The following is a 21184-nucleotide window of genomic DNA, read 5'->3' as shown; positions in this document are numbered from 1 at the left end:
GTATATATTTACACACACGCACACGCTATCTGCTTATATGTTTACATATTTACACACTCGCACACGCTATACACACTTTGAAGCACACTTAGAAGATTTCTAGACTGTGGTAGTCATTGAAGCAGTCGACAGCACATAATGGGATACCACACGTTTCACACCATGTTTGCACAAGCTTCCGTTTCTTGTCTCTACGTGTCGTTGTTTTACACACCAAGCAATCACGTTGGGCTATTGCACGCTTCCCACCAGGTGGCAAATACTTAAGTTTGTGTGCTAGGAAGCCTTCAGTGTGAGCGAGGCGTGGAGTACCAGTATGCTGCAACAGTGGGTTTATGATGGGCCGCTGAATACCTGGGACATCTTTTGCAAACTTTCCTAATAACTGTATTGCAGCATCAAATACAAAGTCACGGAAAGTGGGCTTACGTCCAGTTCTCACAAGGTACATGTTGAAACAGTTCAGCATGCTCATGTCCACAAGATGGAAGAACACTTTTTTCGTCCACCTACATGTCTTCCGCACACACTCTGCAGTGCCAATCATCATGTCTGATTTATCAATCAACCGCATGTTGATATTATAGTCTAAAACACAATCTGGCTTATATAGTGGTGCGTTTGTTTTATGGCTCACTTTCCCACTGTTCACCATTGTTCCATCATGAATTGTTGTCAACAAGTTCACCTCTCTTTTTGTCTTTCCACCGAACTGACAGAATGTTATCACTTTTCCTTCTCTGACACTCACCAACTGCAATGTCGTTGTCAAACACAGGCATTTCCCTTCGTTGTGGCTTTACTGTACCAACCAATCCGGTTCTATTTTCTAGCAAGAACCGAGCTAGCAAGGGACTTGTATAGTAATTATCTGTGTATAAAATGTGTCCCTTGTTCATCCACGGAGCCATGATGGTCTTAACTACACTCCCCGAGAATCCATGTTCGTCGTTACCGGGAATGTCTACATCACTAGCCGAGTACAGAATCATGTGTAACACGTATCCTGTCTCACAATCACAAAGAACAAAAAATTTCAGGCCAAATCGGTTTCGTTTTGAGGGAATGTACTGTTTGAATGGAACACGTCCCTTGAAAAGTACGAGAGATTCATCAACCACCAGCTTTTGTGCTGGTACGTAAAAATCTCTGAATTTTCCAATAGCATCGTTCATGTAGTGCCTCACTCGCCACAGTCTATCATCAGGTGTTCGGTCCTGAACACTTCCAAAATGTAGACACCTGAGGAGTATCTGAAACCTGTCTCGTGACATATATTTCCCGAATAAAGGTGTTGGTATTGTCTTGTCCTTGCTCCAATAGTCACTTATTGCATGTTTGTGACAGTGCTTCATCAACAAACAGAGTGCCAAAAACACATACATTTCCGCCACTGTGGTATTTTTCCAACGCTGCAGTCGTGAAAATTCTGTGATTTCCCTTTCAATCAGGTAAGCAGCATGCAGGTTCGTTTCGTGTACAATGCATTCCATGAGTGGTTCATCATAGAATGCTGTAAAATATTCCATCTCAGCCATGTCCTCACCTTGATTAGGGAAAAGGTTTGTAATCCCTACATCTTTATCGTCAAAGTGAGGAATATTAGGAATAAAATCGTCACCATCACTCCACTCAAGTACACCAGGCGTCCTGCGAGATGCAGAGGAAAGACAGCGAGGAAACGATGCATACCGGCGACCAGGAGCTGAATACCGTCTGCGAGAAGCACGGCGACTACGTGCACGTGAGGTGGGTGCACGTGAGGTGGATGCACTTGAGGGTGGATGCACGTGAGGTGGATGCACATGAGGTGGATGCACGTGAGGTGGATGCACGTGAACATGAGGGTCTTGGTCCCTCATGTGGTGCCATGCGGTGGCGCTTGGCCGGGCGAGATGCTGCTGACGCGACAATTTCTCGCCCAGTTACACCACTGGTACCAGCCACAGGCTCAATAAAACTTTGATCTGAGTCACTAAACCCAGAAAAGGAGTCACCTCCCTCTGACTCGTCACCCTCAAACAGAAAATATCCACAGGAACTGTGAGGTCGTGGTAGAATTGGGGTAGAAACTGACCGAGGAGGCATGGGTGAGCGTAGAGGCCTCGCCATGGCATGGCGGTCATTCTCACTTTCACTGCTGCTGCTACTATCACCCGACAACTGTGTATAATCCTCATCGTTGTCTGAATCATCAAACACACTTTCTTCACCTTCAGAGAATAATTCGTGGGCTATTTGCTCTGGGTGAGGGACTGAGTGGTGCGTGCCCGTGAGGCGTTTGACCGTGCACTCGCCATGGTGGACTCTCGCTAAACTGAGGCCTCCCATGCCTTCGGTTCGTGAGCGGGGATTTTTTTCAAAATGGCCGCTGTTTACTAGAGCCCCTGGGCAGCGTATGGGACCCCCAGCTACACCGCGGGCCATTCAAATCGTGCGAGGTACCCATAATCGTCATATGACGTGAAGCGCAGTTGACTGGTAAAAACGATTTACACTTCATATGAAGTGATGCGCACTTTAAGGGTTAAGCTAAGATTCCTTTGTATTCCTCTAATTTATTATCTGTACTCTTTTACATGCAGAACTCTGTTTATTGGATTAACATGTGTTTATTATGATTATTATTATTATGTTCAAAATCTATGTTCCCATTAATGATAACGATAATGATTTGATAAATATTCATAGGATTAGATTATTATACATTGGATTAGTGAACGAACCACACTAGTTCCTGGACGTACTGAGTTCCAGTAATACCCCCCCAATGTAGGTGTTTGAGGTTTTGATTCATTTAATTATACAGCCCATTAATTGTTTCTATGATCATATTCTCTAGTATTTTATCCATAGTTACTGGTTCATCTAGGAATTATCTAATGATCATAGTTTCTCAGTTTCCCTATTTACTATAAAAGCGGGTGGTCCTTCGTAATTTAATTTACTATATTAATATTTAAATAATTAGATTCAAGCCCCAAATGTCCCACATTATGGTCCTTCGAACCGGATAGGCATAAAATTATAATTACAAATACTAATTAATAATAACTAATCCTTGTGTGATATAAGCTAGACTAACCTTTTAATTAATTGTGTCTACTAACAACGTAACACATAGGTTAGCCTAAGTCACACCAATACATTGCTACTTATACTTATGTATAAGGTAGCACTCATGGGATAGTTTATTGCCCACAACATTTAGACCTACACCTCACACAGAAGTGAGAATCTTTAGGTCACCAGGAGCAACAGCTCATAACATATATTAATCACTAACACCAATTATGTGTTACCATTTAGGCTATACCAATGTTTCAATATATGGCTGTCAACAGACTGTCCATTATAGCCTGAATCCATGTTATAATTACTGATTCACTCAAGTCAGTGGATCATTAACATTTAGGGATCCAGTATACTAATATAAATTACTGATCTCATACTAGTTAATCATTACTAACCCTGATAACATTTTATTCCACAATTAGGAGTACATTCAGGAGTTAGATAATATTTACGGTAGTAGAATACTTGCCCAAACACAATTAATTCTCTTGTGTTCATTTAATTTCTTATACGCATAATTATACAAGTGTATATTATATAAAATCCAAAAAAAAACAAAAACACAGCACAATTATTTACACATTATTGCACCACAATATAATCTTTGCCAACCTTTATTAGGTAGCAATTTAGGCTGTGATTGTGTTGAATTTGGCACAAGCATAGACTAAATATAGTTGTAGTTTCTTAAGTAGAAATTCTCACGACTAGGCTTGAGCTAGTTAGTGGCATATATATTATTCTTTTGTGCTGACCCTATCAAGGGTGGGATTAACCATTTATTGTGTAATTATATTTTATTGCATATTTTCTATGTATGTCTTTGAGTGTTACTGTAAGTCCACTACCCATCCGAGGCTGATTTAGAAGAGCTAAGCTGAGGAACACCTGTAGTGAGACCAAGGTACCACTCAAATCTTAATTGCTTATTATTAGGTAGGTAGCTAACCTCTAAATGAGGTAAATTACAACCAGCCTCAAGAAATACCAGGCTGTCAATACTTATACCTGCTCTACATCAAGGAGCAGACACCATAGCTATACCACTAGCTACATAAGCCCTATCAGGCTCAATTTACCGCAAGAATGAATCCTCTAGAAAGGAATGCAAGATTCTTGAGAACTCTTCAAGTTCGCCTAGGAGAACTGCTTATCAGATGTCATCTCTGTGTAGAAACTGACCCAGGTGACGTCTATAAACTAGCAAGTTCCATAAGGAACGCCATCCAAAAATATGATCATGTAAAGACTGTAATCGAGTCCCACAGGAATTTACTCCAAGTCGGTCATACTGTCTCAGACCACTTACGTCTAACAGAATCTGATCTTGATAACTATGAACATTACGTTCAAACAAGGTAGACCGATATAAGGAGGTGCTTGCGAGACAAGATATTGCCGAGTGGATAGAGCCGATCATTAATAGACCTACACCCAAGTCAACACTCAGTTCAGATGAAATACCTGAACTACCTCAAGATGAGGAGAATCCTCTAATCAATACTGATCACTACACAGGATCCACAACTGAAGTTCAACCTTCATTTTCTAACCTCTCATCTAACACAGCTTCATGTGATGATTTGTTTACAGAGTCTGATCAATTTTCAGACAGCTCTTCTCAATGTTCCCTGGATTCTATAAGTTCAATACATAAGGCTGCTGAATTAACTAGCTTATCACAAGAACCCAAAGAAACAAGTGAAGCTGCAGATGAAACAAGTGAAGCTGCAATAATCAGTGAATCTGAACCAGAAAATGATAAAACTAATGCTGCAGCAGCAGTTGAAGCTATAATTAAAGCTGAGGCTAAATAAGAAGCCTTAAGCAACACAAGTAATGGTCACAATTGCTCACAACAGCCTTCTAAAGTAAGTGCTAACAATGAGAAGACTATTATAAACCTTGTGCACCAATTATTAAATTTATCTTCACCAGAACAATCAGTTGACTCTTTACAAGCCTTTAGTTTTCAGCTTGAGTCACTGATAAATTCTTTCAGTAAAGAGGTGGATCACCCAACTACTGAGTGGATGACTAAAATTATCATCCAGAGAAAATTGTCTGGTGACACACTTAATAAATTATATGTATACCAGAATGGTAATACCCTGTCAATGCAGGATATATTTACAGGTTTGCGCAATATGAGCAATCATACAGCAGACCAGGCAATTAATGCTAAATCTGAATGCACCAAAACTGTACCTACATCAGTTTCCTTACCTGAAACTCCTAAAGTGACACTGTCACTAGGTAACAAAGGTGCTAATAATCAATGTAACAACAATCAGTCAAACACTGATTCATCAGTGAGGCCTAAGAGTCCCACAGGTGCTCCTAAGAGACCTAATAGACCTGGTTGACCTGGTTGATGGGGTTCTGGGAGTTCTTCTACTCCCCAAGCCCGGCCCGAGGCCAGGCTTGACTTGTGAGAGTTTGGTCCACCAGGCTGTTGCTTGGAGCGGCCCGCAGGCCCACATACCCACCACAGCCCGGTTGGTCCGGCACTCCTTGGAGGAATAAATCTAGTTTCCTCTTGAAAATGTCCACTGTTGTTCCGGCAATATTTCTTATGCTTGCTGGGAGGATGTTGAACAACCGCGGACCTCTGATGTTTATACAGTGTTCTCTGATTGTGCCTATGGCACCTCTGCTCTTCACTGTTTCTATTCTACATTTTCTTCCATATCGTTTACTCCAGTACGTTGTTATTTTACTGTGTAGATTTGGTACTTGGCCCTCCAGTATCTTTCAGGTGTATATTATTTGATATCTCTCTCGTCTTCTTTCTAGTGAGTACATTTGGAGGGCTTTGAGACGATCCAATAATTTAGGTGCTTTATTGCGTCTATGCGTGCCGTATATGTTCTCTGTATTCCCTCTATTTCAGCAATCTCTCCTGCTCTGAAGGGGGAAGTGAGTACTGAACAGTACTCAAGACGGGACAACACAAGTGACTTGAAGAGTACAACCATTGTGATGGGATCCCTGGATTTGAAAGTTCTCGTAATCCATCCTATCATTTTTCTGGCCGTCGCAATATTTGCTTGGTTATGCTCCTTAAATGTTAAGTCGTCAGACATTATTATTCCCAAATCCTGTACATGCTGTTTTCCTACTATGGGTACATTTGATTGTGTTTTGTACTCTGTATTATGTTTAAGGTCCTCATTTTTACCGTACCTGAGTACCTGGAATTTATCACTGTTAAACATCATGTTGTTTTCTGATGCCCAGTCGAAAACTTTATTAATATCAGCTTGAAGTTTTTCAATGTCCTCAGCCGAGGTAATTTTCATACTGATTTTTGTGTCATCTGCAAAGGATGATACGAAGCTGTGACTTGTATTTTTGTCAATATCTGATATGAGAATAAGGAAAAGCAGCGGTGCAAGGACTGTACCCTGAGGTACAGAGCTTTTCACTGCACTTGGACTAGATTAATAGTCCAAAGAGCACTCCCAAGAGCCTGTTAATGGTTCCCCAGAGTACACCAAGTACTCCCAAGAGAATAAATAACAAGCAAATGCAAGCAGCAAAACCATCACAACCTGCAAATACTGTTTTACCTAAATCGGTAACCCCTAAACGATCTGTAGGACGGGGAATGTGCTTGTTTTGCAATCAAAAACATTCTCTGTACAAATGTACTAATTATCCTAATAGAGACACAAGAGTCAGACGACTCAAACAGTTACACAAATGTACTAGGTGTCTCAAACCACATAATGTTAACAGCTGTGACACCCCACTGAACACCTGCAATAGGTGTAGAAGGGGCAAGCATCATGCTGCACTGTGCAAATTAGTTAGGACTAATTATGTCAATCCTAGAATAGGACGTAGAGAATTACACCAATACAGTGCTGCAAGGTGCGAGATGTGTACAGCGTAACTTCACAAGCATCTCAAGTGGATGCTGCTTTGCCTACTGCCCAACTTCAAGTGAAGAACAGAGGATCCAAGATCACCATACGTGGACTATTTGATCAAGGTTCCCAGAGAACTTTCATTACTCAAAGGGCAGCAGAGGCACTTAATTTACAACCAATAGGACAGGTAAAATTAAACTTGTCAGGGTTCATGATAAATCGAGGAACCCATGAATACTCAGTAGTTCAACCGCTTGTATTACTAGGTAGTCATGCCAAGGCTGTCCAAGCCATTGTTGTAGATCAAATACCTTTAGACTTAAATATTAAGGGTCTGGGGTACACAGCCCACTTCCTGCAGGAACGTGAAATTAATTTGGCTGACAACAAGTTAACGTCTGACCGCCTTAACAATGTAGATGTACTAGTAGGAGCCGACTATTATTACCAGTTCATAACTGGACATGTTAAACGATTGGGAATGAATATGCTCCAATCTGCAGGTGGCTACTTACTTACTGATAAAGTTCTGAATGTGAACAAGCCTAAGCCTGCCAACAATAATAAATTAGTCAGCAGTAAATCAATTCTCCAGCAGCAAGCTAAAAGGAGAAACACAGCTGAGTAATAAACTCAGATTGAATGTAGTGCAATTGATACTCGCCGAGATGTTTCATAGCTCTCAGTGAAAACCAATGGTCCGTACTCAAACAAGTACAAGTCACAGCGACCAAACCATTGAATTCACTGTCGACCTAGAATTATTCTCGACAAGTAGTAATTGACCACACTCAGTCTTCCTAGGTAAATTGTAATGTTGGGCTAGAGAATCTAGTACTCCCTAGGTAATTAATAATGTTAGGCTAGAGAATCTAGCACTCAATGCCACTGGCATTTCCTGAATTTAGTAATACTATGAAGTCATCAAGCAACTTCAGTAATTATAAATTCACTAGGACTACTGGTCCACTATACTTGCGCTTAAAGGTTTGCCAAGAAAACCTTCTTAATACCATATTTTCTGCACTAAGAGTTAGTGATAAATACTTGCATCAATTTGTTTGAGTTGTTTTTCTTTCGTTTCTGCTTATTTAGTGTAGGAGCGCAGCACGAACAAACTTGCAAACTTACTAATACGTAAGCGAATTTACAGAGAACTAATATGTTTAATGCATTATCGTTAAACATCAGCATTGTTAATTAACATGCTTCATGAGCTTAATCTAGCTCACCTTAGAATTAACGTAATAATATGAGTGCTTGTTCCCCATGCGCGTACGAGCTTAATATTGCTCGCCATGACAATCGAACGCTTTAATGTTCCCCATGCCACGAGCACTGCTCGCCATGATAATTGAATGATGCAAAACTCCACCTCGTTAATTCGAGTTCACTGAACTCACCCTGTTAGCACTGTTGACGAGTTCACTGAACTCACCCTGTTAACACTGCTAACGAGCTCACTGTAGCTCACCCTGTCAACACTGTTGACGAGGTCAATGTAACTCACCCTGTTAACACTGTTAACGAGCTCACTTCAGCTCACCCTGTCAACCCTGTTGACGAGTTCAACGTAACTCACCCTGTTAGCCCTGTTAACGAGCTCACTGCAGCTCACTCTGTCAACACTGTTGACGAGTTCACTGAACTCACCCTGTTAGCACTGCTAACGAGCTCACTGCAGCTCACCCTGTCAACACTGTTGACGAGTTCACTGAACTCACCCTGTTAACACTGCTAACGAGCTCACTGTAGCTCACCCTGTCAACACTGTTGACGAGTTCAATGTAACTCACCCTGTTAACACTGTTAACGAGCTCACTGCAGCTCACCCTGTCAACCCTGTTGACGAGTTCAATGTAACTCACCCTGTTAACCCTGTTAACGAGCTCACTGCAGCTCACCCTGTCAACACTGTTGACGAGTTCACTGAACTCACCCTGTTAACACTGTTAACGAGCTCACTGCAGCTCACCCTGTCAACACTGTTGACGAGTTCACTGTAACTCACCCTGTTAGCACTGCTAACGAGCTCACTGCAGCTCACCCTGTCAACACTGTTGACGAGTTCAATGTAACTCACCCTGTTAGCACTGCTAACGAGCTCAATATAGCTCACCATGTTCACGAGTTCAATATAGCTCGACCTGTTAATGAGCTCAATACAGCTCACAATGTTAATTCGAGTACCCTTTTGCTCACAATTAGCTTAGTCCCTTACTTAGGTAGGTTAGAAATTTAAACCATTTATTTAGGTAGGTTTGGGGACTTTAGTTAGTGTCAACTGAGTACTAGCCTAATCTGTACTCACCATTAATTACAGTTGACTATACTTATAGAGACTGATTTAATAAACTCAAATTCATGTAAAGGTGATTTCGTATTAATAAGTTTACAGTGTCAAGCCTATGAGCTGCCATTTAATTGGCTCATAAGTCAGAATGACTAGGCTACTAATCTCACTGTCAACTCAGAATTTTCCTTGATTTTAATGAATAAACTTTTCAGTTCTCTACTTTTCCATTATTTTAGCTAGTTAGCAAATTAGTTGTACCATCAGTCAGAATGACTACTGCACGACAGTGTACATTAAATTCAATTTCCTCATTTGAACTTGGGGTGATCGTGATGCTGCGTGATGTTATTGTCTAGTAACTCAATAGTTACAAGTCACAGCGACCCTAGACAGTGACCTTACTGTAGTGTCATAGTCTCTTTGATCTTAAATGACTAATAATACTTTACTGTATAATTATACAATAGTGTTATCAGTTCTTAGGAACTTATTCTGAGTTTGCCTATGATTCAGCAGCTACGTAATACACCATTACATGTCACTGTGACCCTAGTTGTTGAGTTTATTGTGAGCTTTAGAGAGTTCCTGATTACCGATAACTTAATCATTTAATGTTTCAATAATTAATACGTGTTTCCACTAAGGGAAACTACAAGCCTATTATAGTTCTTAACTAAGAGCAAATAACTTTACACCCAATTTAAGCAACCATGATGATACTGCGGTGTGATGTCACGTAACAAACCATTACAAGTCACTATGACCCAGGACATTCCCATCACAGTAGATTCTGTTGTTTAAATTGTGTGATTTAAAATCTTTAATTATTGTATAGGCTATAAGTAATTCATAATAACGTGTTCCATTTAACTTGACAAATACGGGACATTCGTTATGTGTGTACTAACATACTAACATATTAACATACTAATATACTAATATTAATACCAACTTCGGGATAGGTCAGTACTCCACATTACACTACGACCCTAGAATCCTCCCCCCGGAGTTATGTTGGAAATTTCCAACACTAAATACAACACTGTTGTATTCTCATTAATTATTACTAATTCTACTAATCATTGTAGTAAGTAAAATTAACACAACGTAGAATTCACATGTACTAATAATTACATCTGTACAATAGGCTAGAATTCTTACGTCACCCGACGCCAGTACAGTGGTACCTCGGAATGCGAGTGTCCCTGTATGCGAGTTTTTTGGAAGACGAGCAGGATTTACTCCAAAAATATGTCTCGGAAGGCGAGGGTTACCTCGGGACGCGAGTTTGTTGATACGTGTACAGGCCGACTGGCGCGTGGTGGCATGGCGATCGCGCCTCAGTTTACCAGTGTCTCGTGTCCAGTGACTATCCCACCTGAATTCTTCACAAGGATTTACAGTTTTTTATCGGTTTTTTGGCCATTTGAGCATAAAAGTTGTCATTATATAACTTGCCATGGGTCTCAAGAAAGCCATTGGTAAGGTTCAACCTAAGAAAATAGCTGTGAGTAGAGGCAGTAGAGGATGTCCCTTCTTGATTAAGAAAATGTGTGAAGTATGGGAAGAACTGCAAAGTTTTGTTGAAAAAACTCACCCAGATAAAGCTGTAGCAGGTCGTTGCATTGACCTTTTAAATGATAATGTGATTTCTTACTACAGACAAGTGCTAAAATGTAGGGAAAAACAAGTGTCATTAGACAAATTCTTAGTAAAACAAGCAAGTCCTAGTGGTATGCAGGCAAAATGTGCCAGAGTGTGCATACCAGTGAAGTCCTCACTGCCTGATGTGATAATGGAAGGGGACTCCCCTTCCAAACAGTAACTCCTCTCTTCCTCCCACCTCCTCACCATCTTCCATACGCCTACAGCATTCAGCAGCAAGGTAAGTAATAACTTGAACATAGTTTTGTAGGTTTATTTAGATGAATTAGGTATAAAAATTTAGTTTGATGTGGGGTTTTTGGGGTAGTCAGGAACGGATTAATTCATTTCCCTTTATTTCTTATGGGGAAATTAGCTTCGGAATGCGAGTTTTCGGAATACGAGGCGTCTCCAGGAACCAATTAAACTCTTAAACTGAGGTATGCCTGTATTGCGTCAGATTTCATTGTAATAAACACATTTATATCCAATGTGCCTGAGAATTGAATTCGATTCTCTATAACAAACGGTGTTCTGTGTGATAATTAATTACAGATAAACTGACCTCCAACTAAAGCCAAATAGAGAGTTTATAGTTATAGCAGATATCTAGTAATAAAAATTAACGTCACGCGTGAATGCCAGGGAGAGACATTAATTCTTCTCCATTATACATTTACTATCAAAGCACTGGCAAATAATAATATTTAACTCTTCCAAATAATAAACCCGTCCTAACCCGAGCATTTCAAGCACAACCGCGAGAAATGATGATATCCATAATAATAATTTGGTTAATAAACGCAGGACGTGGAGCGGTGTGGGAGAGGACGCCAGTGCACGTGCTGAAACGCTCCCGAGCGGACCTGTTCACGTGTTGCTCACGAGGAGACGCCATTACCCAGTCATCAGGGTAAACGCTATCCATTCTCCAGAAGAAAGTCGCCACTGTGAGGCGTGAAGAGCCTTGCAGACAATACCTTCACCTGGTGTCAGTGTCATTCACGGAACCTGTTAAATTTTGGTTCTTTGTGACTCCACGTGACCGGCCAGTGAAGCGCGTCATTATCCAGGATAGGCTAAGCCAGAGCCTGGGACGCGAATTTCGGCAAGCCTAAACTTACACAGTGCCCATATTAGCTAAGTATCTTATCCTTATTTGATGCATCTGATAGGGTGTAGACTTATAGCTGGGTAGCTTGTCGTGACGACGTAAAACAACAATAAATCACAGGTCATTATCCTTCATTTACCAATAATATTAATTTATGGAGCATAGAAATCCAGTAGTTTAATTTGTTGCTACTGTAAACATTTATTTTGCAGCGTGTGAGAAGAATTCTCCGAGCTGTCCTTTCCCATGTTAATCAACTCCTAGTGTTCCATGCCGAGTCCAGGAGAATCAGAGGAAGCGTCGTGACTAACTTCTAAAGAATCGCCATTAAGCTAAGATTCCTTTGTATTCCTCTAATTTATTGTCTGTACTCTTTTACATGCAGAACTCTGTTTATTGGATTAACATGTGTTTATTATTATTATGTTAATAATCTATGTTCCCATTAATGATAATGATAATGATTTGATAAATATTCATAGGATTAGATTATTATACATTGGATTAGTGAACGAACCACACTAGTTCCTGGACGTACTGAGTTCCAGTAATACCCCCCCAATGTAGGTGTTTGAGGTTTTGATTCATTTAATTATACAGCCCATTAATTATTTCTATGATCATATTCTCTAGTATTTTATCCATAGTTACTGGTTCATCTAGGAATTATCTAATGATCATAGTTTCTCAGTTTCCCTCTTTACTATAAAAGCGGGTGGTCCTTCGTAATTTTTTAATTTACTGTTAAAATTCACCCGTCTCCTCTACACCTACACCCGTCTCCTCTACACCTACACCCTCCTCCTCTACACCTACACCCGTCTTCTCTACACCTACACCTTCCTCCTCTACACCTACACCCGTCTCCTCTACACCTACACCCGTCTCCTCTACACCTACACCCGTCTCCTCTACACCTACACCCGTCTCCTCTACACCCACACCCGTCTTCTCTACACCTACACCAGTCTCCTCTACACCTACACCCGTCTCCACTACACCTACACCCGTCTTCACTACACCTACATTTGTCTCCTCTACACCTACACCCGTCTCCTCTACACCTACACTCTCCTCCTCTACACCTACACCCGTCTCCTCTACACCTACACCTGTCTCCTCTACACCTACACCCGTCTCCTCTACACCTACACCCGTCTCCTCTACACCTACACTTGTCTCCTCTACACCTATACCTGTCTCCCCTACACCTACACCTGTCTCCTCTACACCTACACCCACCTTCTGTACACCTACACCCTCCTCCTCTACACCTACACCCGTCTCCTCTACACCTACACCCTCCTCCTCTACACCTTCACCGTCTCCTCCACACCTACACCTGTCTTCTGTACACCTACACCCTCCTCCACTACACCTACACCCATCTCCTCTACACCTACACCCGTCTCCTCTACACCTACACCCATCCCGTCTACACCTACACCCATCTCCTCTACACCTACACCTGTCTCCTCTACACCTACACCTGTCTCCTCTACACCTACACTTGTCTCCTCTACACCTATACCTGTCTCCCCTACACCTACACCTGTCTCCTCTACACCTACACCCACCTTCTGTACACCTACACCCTCCTCCTCTACACCTACACCCGTCTCCTCTACACCTACACCCGTCTCCTCTACACCTACACCCGTCTCCTCTACACCTACACCCTCCTCCACTACACCTACACCCGTCTCCTCTACACCTACACCCGTCTCCTCTACACCTATACCCGTCTCCTCTACACCTACACCCATCCCGTCTACACCTACACCCATCTCCTCTACACCTACACCTGTCTCCTCTACACCTACACCCGTCTCCTCTACACCTACACCCACCTCTACACCTGTCTCTTCTACACCTACACCTGTCTCTTCCACACCTACACCCACCTCTACACCTACACCTGTCTCTTCTACACCTACACCTGTCTCTTCTACACCTACACCTGTCTCTTCTACACCTTCACCTGTCTCTTCTACGCCTACACCCATCTCCTCTACACCTACACCTGTCTCCTCTACACCTATACCTGTCTCCCCTACACCTACACCTGTCTCCTCTACACCTACACCCACCTTCTGTACACCTACACCCTCCTCCTCTACACCTACACCCGTCTCCTCTACACCTACACCCGTCTCCTCTACACCTTCACCCGTCTCCTCCACACCTACACCTGTCTTCTGTACACCTACACCCTCCTCCACTACACCTACACCCGTCTCCTCTACACCTACACCCGTCTCCTCTACACCTACACCCATCCCGTCTACACCTACACCCATCTCCTCTACACCTACACCTGTCTCCTCTACACCTACACCTGTCTCCTCTACACCTACACTTGTCTCCTCTACACCTATACCTGTCTCCCCTACACCTACACCTGTCTCCTCTACACCTACACCCACCTTCTGTACACCTACACGTGTCTCCTCTACACCTACACCCGTCTCCTCTACACCTACACCCGTCTCCTCTACACCTACACCCTCCTCCACTTCACCTACACCCGTCTCCTCTACACCTACACCCGTCTCCTCTACACCTACACCCATCCCGTCTACACCTACACCAATCTCCTCTACACCTACACCTGTCTCCTCTACACCTACACCCGTCTCCTCTACACCTACACCCATCCCGTCTACACCTACACCCATCTCCTCTACACCTACACCTGTCTCCTCTACACCTACACCCGTCTCCTCTACACCTGCAACCGTCTCCTCCACACCTACACCCTCCTCCTCTACACCAACACCCGTCTCCTCTACACCTACACCCACCTCTACACCTGTCTCTTCTACACCTACACCTGTCTCTTCCAAACCTACACCCACCTCTACACCTACACCTGTCTCTTCTACACCTACACCTGTCTCTTCTACACCTACACCTGTTCTCTTCTACACCTTCACCTGTCTCTTCTACGCCTACACCCGTCTCCTCTACACCTACACCCGTCTCCTCTACACCAACACCCACCTCTACACCTACACCTGTCTCTTCTACACCTACACCTGTCTCTTATACACCTTCACCTGTCTCTTCTACACCTACACCCGTCTCCTCTACACCTACACCCACCTCTACACCTGTCTCTTCTACACCAACACCCGTCTCCTCTACACCTACACCCTTCTCCTCTACACCTACACCCACCTCCTCTACACCTACAACCGTCTCCTCTACACCTACAACCGTCTCCTCTACACTTACACCCGTCTCCTCTACACCTACACCCGTCTCCTCTACACCTACACCCGTGTCCTCTACACCTACACCCGTCTCCTCTACACCTACACCCGTCTCCTCTACACCTACACCCGTCTCCTCTATACCTACACCCGTCTCCTCTACACCTACACCTGTCTCCTCTACACCTACACCCGTCTCCTCTACATTTACACCCGTCTCCTCTACACCTCTACCCTTCTCCTCTACACCTACACCCGTCTCCTCTACACCTACACCCGTCTCCTCTACACCTACACCTGTCTCCTCTACACCTACACCCGTCTCCTCTACACCTACACCCGTCTCTTCTACACCTACACCCGTCTCCTCTACACCTACACCCGTCTCCTCTACACCTACACCCGTCTCTTCTACACCTACACCCGTCTCCTCTACACCTACACCCGTCTCCTCTACACCTACACCCGTCTCTTCTACACCTACACCCGTCTCCTCTACACCTGTCTCCTCTACACCTACACCCTCCTCCTCTACACCTACACCCGTCTCCTCTACACCTACACCCGTCTCCTCTACACCTACACCCTCCTCCTCTACACCTACACCCGTCTCCTCTACACCTACACCCGTCTCCTCTACACCTACACCCGTCTCCTCTACACCTACATCCGTCTCCTCTACACCTACACCTACATAGAATATAAATAAATCACAATAAAAACGCTTGCATAGATTAATCAACATTACCAAGAACATCGTCAGTGGAGAACAATTGATATTACTGAGGAACAAGTAAGTTGAGAGCCAAGAACATTCTCATGAAGAACACTCTGGCGTAGAATAATGAACATTTCCCTGAACACTCTGAGAAGCAGGTGAGGAAACACCTCAGGAGGAGTTCTTCTCAGATGTTTCAAGATTACATATCTAAAGATGTTCATTTTTTTTTTTATTCAGTTCAATGTTGACGTCTTTTATGCTTTTGATAAATTACAAAAAAGAGAGGAGCTAGTATAATTAAAAAGTTTTTATGGAAATATTTCAGTAATATTTCAGGAAAAAAGGTCCTTTTTTGACGGGTACGATAGCAAGGACTCCACGCTGGGGCGGCAACACACACAACAAAACCGAAAAGCCAAACTGCATGCAACAAACAAAAGACTTTTCCCTTAATGCCGGGTAAGAGTTACTACAAAAGTTCGATTTTTAGAGCTTGTTGGAACAAAGAAAGAACTTTAGAGCTGTTGTCCTGCGACCTTTGAAGAAACGGGTTGTCTGGGAGAACTGACGGAGAACACTGCCCTAACTTTCTCACTCTCAGTCACAGCAATGTCTCGTGGTGGTTAAGAATGTTGCAGGTCACTGCTCGTGTTGGCCCTGGTGAGTTTCTGTATTTACTACTAGCTGTACCCGGCCATGCGTTGCTGTGGCTCAGCAACCCTTCCCTGTCTAACCTAAAGTTTCCCCTCCTAACCTAACCGAGTAGGCCGGAGGAATCAAACAGAAAACGGGACAGTAGGTCACTTTCGTGCGCTGATTTCATTTCAAATTATGTTCAATTTTGTCCATAGCAGACGAGCGAAAAGCGACATTACTTTAAGAGGACGGGATGTAGTGTTATCGTGTTTGATTGTCTGCGTGACGAGGTTAATTGTGACCTTTATTGGTTAATTGAAGAGTCAGTGAAGTAAATTAGTTGTGGTGATTAACTGTCCGGTGAGGCAGTGTAATTAACGTAATTATGTAAGGTGACACATTCTTGTTTGGGAAGCTGTCTTGAGTGATATAGTTGTGTTAATGTAATCTGTCTTGATTAAGCTGTCCTCCGTGTGTCAGTACGAATTACTTATTGATTGTTTAATTGTCTTGATGACAGAGTAATTACTGTTACTTAATCTTTGGCGGCTTTGTTTACAAATATTAAACAGTTAATGAGCTCCGAAGCACCAGGAGGCTGTTTATAACAATAACAACAGTTGATTGGCAAGTTTTCATGCTTGTAAACTCTTTAATACATGTAACCAAAGCCGTCAAAGATTGAGGAAAGATGTACACGTTTGTAAGTACTTGCGTAACTGCTTCGTGAATCTAGCCCCTGAACGTCACATTCACCTGGGCTCTGGGAGACTCGAACTCCGGACACCACGTGTGTGTGGGCGAAGACATTTATGAAATGTGCTTTAAATCACGAAAAACCTTCCGATCCAGTGTTATAAACAGTGGAAAATTGTTTTCTGGAATTTGATGTTAAATAATAGGCCATAAAATGATGCCAAATACTGTCTCGTTCGTGAACGAGATGAAATAAATAAGTTGACTAATTTTCCAGACGTTCTCCACAATGGAGGGAAAAGGACGCATCGCTTGGGCTCCGAGACTCACCACAACATGGCCTCGTCCCTACAGCAGTTAGTGAATTAGTATCGTCTAATATCGGAGACATCCGAAGTGCTACGGCTCCTAGACATCGCTGTCATCTCCACCACAAAGGCTAATCGTGTCCGGTCGGTTTAGTTAGACTCTGTAAAGATTTATGGTCGTATTATCTAGTACTAGAGTTAACCTGTGGTTACGCTGCATGAGACCCATTAAACACACAGTAAGTTTAGCTCCAAATACGAAGTTATTTCACTCATTTGAGCTTAATTAGGGGGAAAGATTAGCGTTGCTGTGGGTACTTTGTATGTTTTTTCAGAGAGTGGAGATAATCAACAGGGAGCCAGTCTCCTTAACTTACGGTTACACGTGGGTTCGACACCACCAACAGGCGATAATTTTAAATCATTCTCGGGACGTTCACCTGATTTATCATACGCAAATCAACTCGGCAGCTAAGCCCTTCTAGTTCAGTCATTAATATTTGTAGCTCGTTTACTAACATCATGTGAACTTTAATTACCAGTAAATAGTAAGTAATAGGAGCAGTCAATAGGTACCTGGGAGTTAGACAGCTGCCACGGGCTGCTGCTTCCTGGGGATGTGTAACAAAAAGGTGGAGGCCTTGGTCGAGGACCGGGCCGCGGGAACGCTGAGCCCCGAAATCATCTCGAGATAACCCCAAGATAACCTCAAGATCACCACAAGGTAACCTCAGAATAATCTCAAGATAACCACAAGATAACCTGAGGATAACCACAAGATAACATCAAGATAACCCCATAATAACCTCAAAATAACCACATGATAACCTCACGATAACCTCAAGATCAAGATTCCAACCTCTGAGTCACTCAACGTTTTTTCCTCGTCGTTGTGGTCCGTGGTGGTCTCTGGTGGGCCGTGGTGGTCCCGTGGTGGTCCCGTGGTGGTCCGTGGTGATCCGTGGTGGTCCGTGGTGATCCGAGGTGGTCCGTGGTGATCCGAGGTGGTCCGTGGTGATCCGTGGAGGTCCGTGGCGGGCCATGGTGGCCCATTGTGGTCCGTGGTGTCCCGTGGTGGTCCGTGGTGATCCGTGGTGATCCGAGGTGGTCCGTGGTGTCCCGTGGTGGTCCGTGGTGATCCGTGGTGGTCTCTGGTGGGCCGTGGTGGTCCGTGGTGATCCGTGGTGGTCCGTGGTGATCCGAGGTGGTCCGTGGTGATCCGAGGTGGTCCGTGGTGATCCGTGGAGGTCCGTGGCGGGCCATGGTGGCCCATTGTGGTCCGTGGTGTCCCGTAGTGGTCCGTGGTGATCCGTGGTGATCCGAGGTGGTCCGTGGTGTCCCGTGGTGGTCCGTGGTGATCCGTGGTGGTCTCTGGTGGGCCGTGGTGGTCCCGTGGTGGTCCGTGGTGATCCGTGGTGATCCGTGGTGATCCGTGGTGGTCCGTGGTGATCCGTGGTGGTCCGTGGTGATCCGTGGTGGTCCGTGGTGATCCGTGGTGGTCCGTGGCGGGCCATGGTGGCCCATTGTGGTCCGTGGTGTCCCGTGGTGGTCCGTGGTGATCCGTGGTGATCCGAGGTGGTCCGTGGTGTCCCGTGGTGGTCCGTGGTGATCCATGGTGGTCCGTGGCGGGCCGTGGCGGGCCGTGATGGTCCGTGGTGGTCCGTGGTGGTCCGTGGTGATCCGTGGTGGTCCGTGGTGATCCGTGGTGGTCCGTGGTGATCTGTGGTGGTCCGTGGCGGGCCATGGTGGCCCATTGTGGTCCGTGGTGTCCCGTGGTGGTCCGTGGTGATCCGTGGTGATCCGAGGTGGTCCGTGGTGTCCCGTGGTGGTCCGTGGTGATCCGTGGTGGTCCGTGGCGGGCCGTGGCGGGCCGTGATGGTCCGTGGTGGTCCGTGGTGATCCATGGTGGTCCGTGGCGGGCCATGGTGTCCCATGGTGGTCCGTGGTGGTCCGTGGAGGGCCGTGGTGGGCCGTGGTGGGCCGTGGCGGGCCGTGGTGGGCCGTGGCGGGCCGTGGTGGGCCGTGGTGGTCCGTGGTGGTCCGTGGAGGGCCGTGGTGGGCCGTGGTGGGCCGTAGCGGGCCGTGGTGGGCCGTGGCGGGCCGTGGTGGGCCGTGGTGGTCCGTGGCGGGCCGTGGAGGGCCGTGGTGGGCCGTGGCGGGCCGTGGTGGGCCTTGGTGGGCTGTGGAGGGCCGTGGTGGGCCGTGGCGGGCCGTGGTGGGCCGTGGAGGGCCGTGGTGGGCCGTGGCGGGCTGTGGTGGGCCGTGGAGGGCCGTGGTGGGCCGTGGAGGGCCGTGGTGGGCCGTGGAGGGCCGTGGTGGGCCGTGGAGGGCCGTGAGGGGCCGTGGCGGGCCGTGGCGAGCCGTGGTGGTCCGTGGTGGTCCGTGGTGGGCCGTGGTGGGCCGTGGAGGGCCGTGGTGGGCCGTGGAGGGCCGTGGTGGGCCGTGGAGGGCCGTGGTGGGCCGTGGAGGGCCGTGGTGGGCCGTGGCGGGCCGTGGCGAGCCGTGGTGGTCCGTGGTGGTCCGTGGTGGGCCGTGGAGGGCCGTGGCGAGCCGTGGTGGTCCGTGGTGGGCCGTGGCGGGCCGTGGTAGGCCGTGGTGGTCCGTGGAGGGCCGTGGTGGGCCGTGGCGGGCCGTGGTGGGCCGTGGAGGGCCGTGGTGGGCCGTGGCGGGCTGTGGTGGGCCGTGGAGGGCCGTGGTGGGCCGTGGAGGGCCGTGGAGGGCCATGGTGGGCCGTGGTGGGCCGTGGAGGGCCGTGGAGGGCCGTGGTGGGCCGTGGCGGGCCGTGGCGAGCCGTGGTGGTCCGTGGTGGTCCGTGGTGGGCCGTGGTGGGCCGTGGTGGGCCGTGGAGGGCCGTGGTGGGCCGTGGTGGGCCGTGGAGGGCCGTGGTGGGCCGTGGAGGGCAGTGGTGGGCCGTGGTGGGCCGTGGCGGGCCGTGGTGGGCCGTGGAGGGCCGTGGAAGGCCGTGGTGGGCCGTGGTGGGCCGTGGCGGGCCGTGGTGGGCCGTGGCGGGCCGTGGAGGGCCGTGGAAGGCCGTGGTGGGCCGTAGTGGGCCGTGGAGGGCCGTGGTGGGCCGTGGCGGGCCGTGGTGGGCCGTGGAGGGCCGTGGTAGGCCGTGGTGGGCCGTGGAGGGCCGTGGAGGGCCGTGGTGAGCCGTGGTGGGCCGTGGCGGGCCGTGGTGGGCCGTGGAGGGCCGTGGAGGGCCCTGGTGGTCCGTGGTGGTACGTGGTGGGCCGTGGAGGGCCGTGGAGGGCCCTGGTGGTCCGTGGTGGTACGTGGTGGGCCGTGGTGGGCCGTGGCGGGCTGCACGTGCAGGCATGCCAGACCTGTCAACCTGTCCCGCGACCATTTGGTGTTGTGAAGGTCCAAGAGGGTAGGTGTTGTCACCTGGGGTGGGTGACACAGTCACCTGGGGTGGGTGACACAGTCACCTGGGGTGGGTGACACAGTCACCTGGGGTGGGTGACACAGTCACCTAGAGAGGGTGACAGTCACCTGGGGTGGGTGACAGTCACCTGGGGTGTGTGACACAGTCCCCTGGGGTGGGTGACACAGTCCCCTGGGGTGGGTGACACAGTCCCCTGGGGTGGGTGACAGTCACCTCGGG

General features: G+C 46.7%; 1 protein-coding gene across 1 annotated transcript; it reads right to left on the bottom strand.

The window, feature by feature from the left end:
* Positions 1–18409: 18409 nt before the first annotated feature.
* Positions 18410–20896, bottom strand: LOC123761185 (foot protein 1 variant 1-like). The gene has a single exon (XM_045747128.2). The coding sequence runs from the start codon at positions 20894–20896 to the stop codon at positions 18410–18412; it is 2487 nt and encodes an 828-aa protein (XP_045603084.2).
* Positions 20897–21184: the final 288 nt, after the last annotated feature.

The sequence above is a fragment of the Procambarus clarkii genome, chromosome 41 (genome assembly GCF_040958095.1).
Source record: "Procambarus clarkii isolate CNS0578487 chromosome 41, FALCON_Pclarkii_2.0, whole genome shotgun sequence".
NCBI classification, from domain to species: Eukaryota; Metazoa; Arthropoda; class Malacostraca; order Decapoda; family Cambaridae; genus Procambarus; species Procambarus clarkii.
The sequence above is the reverse complement of the archived record's forward strand: the minus strand, read 5'-3'. Positions and strand labels throughout refer to the sequence as shown.

Excerpts from the sequence above, each read along its gene's own strand:
- LOC123761185 (XM_045747128.2), bottom strand. The coding sequence starts at position 20,896 with ATGCCTGCACGTGCAGCCCGCCACGGCCCACCACGGCCCACCACGTAC.